The 8,400-nt window shown below is 39.7% G+C and overlaps 1 protein-coding gene across 1 annotated transcript in view; it reads left to right on the forward strand.

Annotated features, from left to right (window-relative positions):
- Window positions 1-8,400, forward strand: part of LOC107710477 (gamma-aminobutyric acid receptor subunit alpha-2-like) — a 74,253-nt gene that overhangs the window by 52,454 nt on the left and 13,399 nt on the right. The window contains exon 9 of the mRNA XM_016515252.1: window positions 2,253-2,405. Within this exon, the coding sequence (XP_016370738.1) occupies window positions 2,253-2,405 (153 nt within the window). The remainder of the gene's footprint in view (window positions 1-2,252; window positions 2,406-8,400) is intronic.

Genomic DNA, 8,400 nt, shown 5'->3' on the forward strand with positions numbered 1-8,400 from the left:
CAAATGGCATCCTCCACAAGATCCAAAAGCACCAGATAGATTTCTCTCTTCTGTTGCCATGGGCAACCAATGTCTTCCTCCATATTTCAGTTCTCTCTCTCTCTCTCTGTCTTGTGGGCCGCTTGCCGGTAGACATTCTCCATTTCCAGGTGGCTTGCCACATTTCTGTGTCTTTTCATGTGGTTGGGATAATGCTCTGTGATAATGAGGTTAAAATCCTCATGATGATGTCAAGGAGATTTTCTCTCTTTATGCCATTTTGCTCGGTAACAAACTGTCTCCGTAGAGTCGCTGCATACTGACCTGATCTTTTCATCCAGGGCTTCATGAGATGAGGTGTAATTGTGGCATCCCTCAAAGAGCTCCCAGCTTATAATTACATTTATCTTTCCCTCCCCTGCTTTGTGACATCAGCTCTTTCAGAATATCCTCAGTTGCAATATGCATTTCATAATCTTGCTCTTTGATGTTCTATTTACAGAGTGCCACTTCTTCACCTGCTCCCATTTTGCACACTCTATTGATAACTCTCTCCAACGAGAGGAGGCCTGATGATGCTCACAATGGCCAAGGAGGCTCACAAAGCCTAGCAACTTAGCAAATGCAAACTGAGCTCTGGAAACGAAAGCCTCAGCATGACGACTCTCTAAAGTCGAGAGGAGACTAACGATATCCTACGCTCAGGCTTCAGTAAGATAACTCTCTCCAGCGAGAGGAGGCCTAACAATGCTCGTAGTATCTAAGGAGGCTCACTGAGAACCTACTCAACTTGGTAGACCTACTCTGGTTAAGATCAACAAAGCACTCGGCACGTGACCTTACCATGAACATGGATTTTTAGAGAAGGAACGAAGCAGTCAGCGCGTGCTCTTACCATAAGCATGGATTTTAGAGGAGGCATTTACAAAGGAGGCTCACAGAGAGCCTACTGTACAACTTGCAATAGTTATCGTAGCGGAGCTCTAAGGAGTGAAAGCCTCAATAAAGAAAACCCTCTAATGTGGGAGGAGGTCTAACAACTCTCGCAGTAGAAAGGAAGGCTCACAGAGAGCCTAACAACTTAGGCCACTACCTAACTACAGCACTTTTCTGTCCCTAATTACTCAGAATTTGACACATTAAGAACAATAGTGTTATTTGAGTCAACAAGAGGAGCCAAAAAAGGAAAACTTCCTGTTTGACTCGTCCGTGATCTGCCTACAGCCCCTGCGCTTAATCCCACCTCACCGTAATGGCGGTCACGGGACCTGACCACGGGGTGCAGGCGCTCAACTCTTATCCCTCGAGAGAGAGAGTCAAGCCTGGTTGGAACCAATTACTGCGACCGCATCGCGCAAAGCGCGCATTTAACCTCAAGCACGCTAGTTCAAACGACAGATTCTATCACTCTGAAAAGAATCATATGAGAACAGATGCCAATGAATCACTATGAGTGCCTTAAACCCCTTCGAGAACTGAATGCGCTTGTGCAAACACTAACTACTATTCCTCAGGAGAGAGCAGAAAGGAAGACGTTCCTTCCTGTCTCTTATAGTCAGTCTTGCGAATTCATCATACCTAGCGCATCCCGCTTGCTCATAGAGAAGATAGCATTCCACCCAAAAACTCGTCCCACATCCCTCGAGAATAGGGACGGCACGAACTGAGCTTTCATTGAGAAATCCTTTCAATGCACGCATTCTGCTTCCTCGGGAGCTAAACGCACGCTGAAGTTATTGTGTGTGGATTACTTGTGGATTATTGTGATGTTTTTATCAGTTGTTTGGACTCTCATTCTGATGGCACCCATTCACTGCAGAGGATCCATTGGTGAGCAAGTGATGTAATGCTACATTTCTCCAAATCTGTTCAAGAAGAAACAAACTCATGAGGAAGAGTACATGAGTACATTTTCGTTTTTGGGTGAACTATTCCTTAAAGGGGATGATTTCTTTGTAAACGTAATTTCATGTAAATATATGCAATTTATTTTTATAGAAATATTTGTAGGCTCCTAGATAAACATCTAATGGATGAATTTTCCATTACGATAAAAGTTGTCAGAAGTCACTAATCTTTATAAATAAACCGCTTGTATATCTGACTTGAATCTTGAATTACTTACTCATTAATGTTGCATTTATATTATCATTTAAACCATGTATTATGTTGAGAATGCAAAAGATACCTGCCAGTTGGTGTTATTTACCCAACAAAGCCAATATTTAGTCTCATTTTGGACTGTTTCCCATAACTCTCTCTTTTCCTCACAGGTGAGTACACGGTGATGACAGCCCACTTCCACCTGAAGAGGAAGATCGGTTATTTTGTGATTCAGACCTACCTGCCGTGCATCATGACCGTCATCCTTTCCCAGGTGTCCTTCTGGCTGAACCGAGAGTCTGTTCCGGCCCGGACTGTTTTTGGTGAGTTTAATCTCTTAGTCACTTAATCACAAACTTCAGAGTGATCTGGCTTTTTGAAATATTTAAAACTTTGGACGCTACTTCAAAGAAGTGAAATATGACACCATATTAGTATTGCAAAGGCGAAAGTAAAAATGCTGTTGAGAGCATAATTAATTTTGACAACTTTAAAGAGACTTTAATGAGCATGCAGTTCTTTCTTAGTTTTACAGGATTTAAAATGGCTCAAGACCCCTTTTTTTGGTTCATTGAAGCCTACTTTTATGTGTATTGTTGCTTGGAATTCAAATGTGAGGTGTTTTAATATCATAAATAGACAATAATAACCAGAAACCATCATCTTGAGTGATATTATCATGTTATATGGTGATGTCTGAATATAATGGTTGATTACAATTGCAAACTTTCCACGCAGTCACTGTTGCCAAACTGATTTTCTGACTTCTGCAGGATTTTATGACGCACTGTTGGCCTCTAGCCGAACTGATGCAGAAAGTCTGCATATATTAATTTACTGTGACAGATTAATGGAGGACTAAGGTCACACTGAGCCGAATAAAGAAGTGAAGGCATGATCTTAGATTAAAATTGACATGGCTGATATTGAGTCTAGATTTACAATTCTAACAATAGATATATGTGCTCTATGTAGTGTGTGTCTATATATCATTTATGTATGTTGTTGAAGAAATTAACTGAGAAATATTCATGGTACAGAAAAATCCCAGTTACCATAGTTACCCATTCATTTCTAAGGAGAAAATTGAAGAGATGTTTTGGCTGAAAGTACGAAAGAATGAAGTTTTGGTGCAAAAACATTGGAGCATGTTTTCCAATTTAGCAGTACACCTGATTCTAGTTCATCAGGTTAGACTCTATGACCTAAATTGGTTATTGTAGGTATTGAAACCATCCAAAATGTTGCTGTACTCCAGAATTCAGAGAAACACTATTGTAGCTGAAGATATGACCTTCAAGCCATAAAATGCACAGGGAGCCCTGGGAGCCTCTGGCTCCAGAGTCCTCTGCCCTAGATTAGAGACTTTTCACGGGGAAACCGGTCCTTTCTGAGCATTTCTGTGAGGATTTATGGAGCTCAGGTACGGAACAATTCGGTTACCGTGGAGATTCCCTGAGCTCTGTGTTGCTAAGCAGGTAACGCTGAGGAGATGAGCCCCTCTGGCATAGGTTCAGATGTCTTTCTGCCCCTACCGTCTGTCTCTCTCTTTTTGCCTGTGTCTTTATTCTGTCGTCGGTATCTCTCTGTCCCTGGAGTCTTTCTGGCAGTTCTTCAGCTGTCCCAGTCACTCTTTCTGTCTCTTATCTTTCTCGCACTATCCGTCTATTATATGAGCCTTTTAAACAACCTGCTATCAGGCAAATGTTCAGAGTTAGTGCTCTCAAAAGAGATCTTGCCTTGTCAAATAATAACCCTGAAAAGTCAGTGTATTAATGACATTAATTGTAGAACCTCAAATGAATTTGTGAAAAAGCGCTATGACATTTTTACCATGTCATTGATTGCTTATTAGAGTTTCATGAGGTGTTGAGATATTAAAGTTGAAATAGAGAGAATGGCATTAAAATTGAGCTCAGATAAGCATGAAGGCAGTCGAGAGCTACATAATTGAAAACGTGCTCCAGGCTAAATATCTCCAGGGCGTTATCTAATCTATACTTTATTATGACACTTGTACGTACACGGCGCGGCCATGTGTTTTTTAGTTTGTTGCATTAGTAAAGTATTAAAGGATTAGTCCAGCTGAAAGTGAATATTCTGTTCATTTGCTTACCTTCATGTTATTGCAAACCCATATGAGTTTCTTTCTTCCGTGAAACACAAAAGCAGTTATATCGCTGGAATGCCCAGAGTGCTTTTCATAATGGGGACTGGGGCTTTCGAGCTCCAAAAATAACAAAAATGCACCATAAAATCATTCTGTATGACTCATGTGTTATATTCTCTAGTCCTCTGATGTGATGCAATAGCTTCGTGAAAGGAGTACACCAAAATTATGAAGCCATTTGTGGAAAATCTTGCCATCAGCGACAACTCTCAAATCTTCAAACACGTTCAGTTCAAATATGGTGTCTAATAAAACACATTGCACCCGGTTTGACGAAAGTGATGCCAAATGTCTTGGTTTTTCATGTTGTGAATGATCGCATTGTGACAGTTTTTTTTGTGAATAAATGATAAACAAAGCTATCATATGACTTTAGAAGACTTGTAGTGTGTGAGTCATGTTGACTAATTCAGTAGTATACTTGATGGAAACTGAAAAATAATTACACCGAATTCAGTCATTCTGCTGGTCACCGTGCTATTTTATAACCTAAATTTAGGATGATGGATTTTCAGAGGGTGTTTTGCTTTTTTTAAAAGTGCCAAAGGAAGCATTTCAAGTTGTTTCAGGCTGTTGGAGTCTGTTCCTTTCATCTCCCTGAAGTGATGAAGTGTGTTCCATTACATTTCTCTCCATGCCAAAACTGATACTTCTCCATCCTGCGGTCTAGAGTCTGACAGCATATCTAAGAATGAGATGATTAAAGATTTGAACACTTCAGCAAGCAAATCACCTGCTACCCAGGCAATCAGGGTTCCTCCGTGTTCTTCACCCCTCCCTGCACACCTGTATAATAAACTCCATATTCAATAAATTACAGTATAATCTGCTATACTTTATTTATCCCTACAATTAATGACTGTTGTGATGTTTAATATAAAAATGTTTTAGATTAATTTACAGCAGGTGTGTTTTTACTGTCATTTTTTTTATTACAATTATAATTACATAACTGTTGCGCTTTAAACTAGTACACTTGACTAGTATTTATTTATTTATTTATTTATTTATTTACTTCCCTAGATGTAGTGATTAATGACTGTTGTGAGGTTTAATATAAAACAATGATTTGGCTAATGTGTGTCGTCTTACTGTAAAATTGTATTATTTAAATATTATTTTTATTTTTATTTAAATTATAACCACAACTGTTGCGCTTTAAACTAGTACACTTGCCTAGTTTATTTATTTAATTAATTAATTATTTAAACCCTACATTTTATTGATTAATGACTGTTGTGATATTTAATATAAAAAAAAGGATTTGGTTAATTGACCAATTAGTTGTGAATTAGTATATCTTTTTACTTTCAAATTTAATTTTATAAATATTATTTTAATAAAATTATAATCATATAACTGGTGCACTTTACTTGCCTAGTAACCTTTTGTTTTAGCCATATTTTGAGAAGTAAGCCTAATGAGGAGGTTCACAGTGACTAATGGGTAAATGTCTCTCTACTTCCTGTGTAAATGTGTTCTCTATGATATTTGCATACTGAAGTAATGCACTTCCTATGATTTGTAATCACATTTAAGATGGTCAGTTGAAATGTGTCCGTTGTGTGCAATTATATTGACCTCTTTCGCCTTTCACTTTCGCTGTAGTGTCTTTTTTAGATTCTGACTGATACATTGACTGCTTTGTCACTGGATGGGTACCTGCATTATGACTGAAGGTGTCTGACAGTCAGGGGAAGGTGATCCATCCTACACTCGCTCTCTGCACTTCTCTGGTTGTCAGCCCGTTTCAAACTGCTGTCATGCTCGTCCCACCTGGGATTGAATATGGAAGAGTTTGACGGCGATGGAAATTAATTGGAAGCATTTGTTTATGTGCATGTTCACGATTGCCATCCCCAAGCTTACCGTCTGGCAGGCCGATCTGTCATTGCAGACCTGGATCAAGCAGGAGTCAGGAATGCACAGGTTCCTCTCCAAAATCCCTGTACGATTTCACAGAGTCTCAGCTGAGAGCATTCAGAGCACTGCAAACTAAAAGTCGTGAAAGTGCCGGAGCATTCTCATTAAGGTTATTGTCTTCCCTGTTCCACGACTGAACAAGGCTGTAGTCGTCTTGTATTATCCCCCTCAAAACAGAATTATTCAAGCCCTTCCTTGTAATTCACAAGGCGTTTTCTAAAAATACTTTCATTTCAGTAAACACAGCAGAGAGCAACAGAAATGTAAAAGAATGAGAGCAATTCAGGCGTTAGAGGCCAAAGGTTTGTCGTGTTTTTGGATGATTAGAAGCCCAAAGACTGGAAACCATGTGGTGCACTGAAGATATAACAGCAGGGTCCTTACAGACTCAGGCTTTAGAGACGTTCGGTCTTTCAAAGTCATTTTTGTGATGTTAAAATACTTTCTACTGTGACACAGAGGATGATGTGTTCCCTGCAAACATGTCCTTGCGGGACCCATGCTGGCTTTTTGCGGGCACAGTGGGCTAGGGCCAGCCCACACCAAACCTAAACAGGTCCAGTGCAGGCTTGTCCAGGCGAGGCCCACAGCTTTGGGCTCACCACAGGCTCTCTGTGAGCAGCCCACACTATGGGACTGCCCACATTAATCCAATGAGGGCCAGACATGAGCCTGTTAATAAGAATTTTGTGGGCAGTTTTCTTCCTTACCACTAGGGATGCTAGAGTGTTTTAGGTTTCCTTAAAGGCACAATATGTAAGTTTTCGTCGCTAGAGGGCGCATATTCAAAACAAACAAGAAACAAAGGCGTAGTTTGTTGACGCCGTGACTGAGTGTGGAACATGGGAGTTGTCGTCTTCATACCCACAGCCGATGCAATCCGACGGGACTCGGGCAGAAATCATGTTAATTGATGAGCTAATGTATTAAAGACTTATTAAGGTCACTGTAGTATGAAGCAGGGTGGGGCTAAAAGTCGTGGAAGCGAAACGAGGCCGCCGGAGTGATTGCTAATGAAGGACGAGCGCGATACACGGCTCGATAGCAGCAGAGCTTTTATTATGCCACAGTAGACCGCTTCTGCTTCTTCCGGTCATGCGTATGTGGGGTAAAACAGCTAGTGGTTTTGGGATATTTTAATCAAAAAATCTTACATTTTGTGCCTTTAAGTAAAGCCATGTTGTAGAGAGAATTAGCAATAGCAAGCAGCAGTAGCCAGCACGGCTCACCTGCTGAACACATTGTGCTGCGTCCTGGTTGGGAAATGTGTCATTTCAAGCCCAGTCTAAAGGAGTTTTGTTTGTTTGTTTTTGCACATTGCTAATGTTTTTTGCAAAGATGGTACATGTATGTATGGCCTATGTTTGGATTGATGCTAAGAGAGCTTTTGTTATGCCACACTCGACCGCTTCTGCTTCTTCCGGTCATGCGTGTGTGGGGTAAAACAGCACTGTACAGTGTATATCAAACTATACATTTGAGTGTATTGAAATTTTCGTTATAATGCTACTCTGTGCGTTCGTCACCTGTCTAATAAAATGCATAACATATTAAAGTGTCTTTGAGGTTTCCATGTTTTCAACAAAATAAAACCGGAAAAATCAAGGGGTTATGACGTCATTGGCAGGCGACGCAATGACACTATGGACACGGTCCGTTACACTAGTTAAAATAGCTTATTTCTCCGGATTTAAACATTATTCAAAACATTTGGTATAATGGAAGTACAAAAGTCAGCAAAATATATAACACTGTTCTAGTGGTTTTGGGATATTTTAATCAAAAAATCTTACATTTTGTGCCTTTAAGTAAAGCCATGTTGTAGAGAGAATTAGCAATAGCAAGCAGCAGTAGCCAGCACGGCTCACCTGCTGAACACATTGTGCTGCGTCCTGGTTGGGAAATGACAAAATCCTACAATCTTACATTGCTTTGTTTGCTTTCGTTTGTTAGTACTTTTGTGTATTTACATTTTTGGCTATATATACCTGTATTAACCTGAATTGAATGTTTTCTATTTTGTATTTAATAAATCTATTGATCTGAATTCCCTTTGACTACTGTACATTTTTGACAATATAGACATTAGTTATGTGCTGTTTGCATCCATTTCAGATGTATAATAACTGTTTTTCCAAAGACTTCATTTATAGTAGCTGAAAGTATTTAAAATGAAACAGATGTATTGTTATAGATCAGGGGTGCATCCTGTTCCTGGAGATCTA

The sequence above is a fragment of the Sinocyclocheilus rhinocerous genome, unplaced genomic scaffold, assembly GCF_001515625.1.
Source record: "Sinocyclocheilus rhinocerous isolate Xijiao unplaced genomic scaffold, SAMN03320098_v1.1 scaffold297, whole genome shotgun sequence".
Taxonomy (NCBI): Eukaryota; Metazoa; Chordata; class Actinopteri; order Cypriniformes; family Cyprinidae; genus Sinocyclocheilus; species Sinocyclocheilus rhinocerous.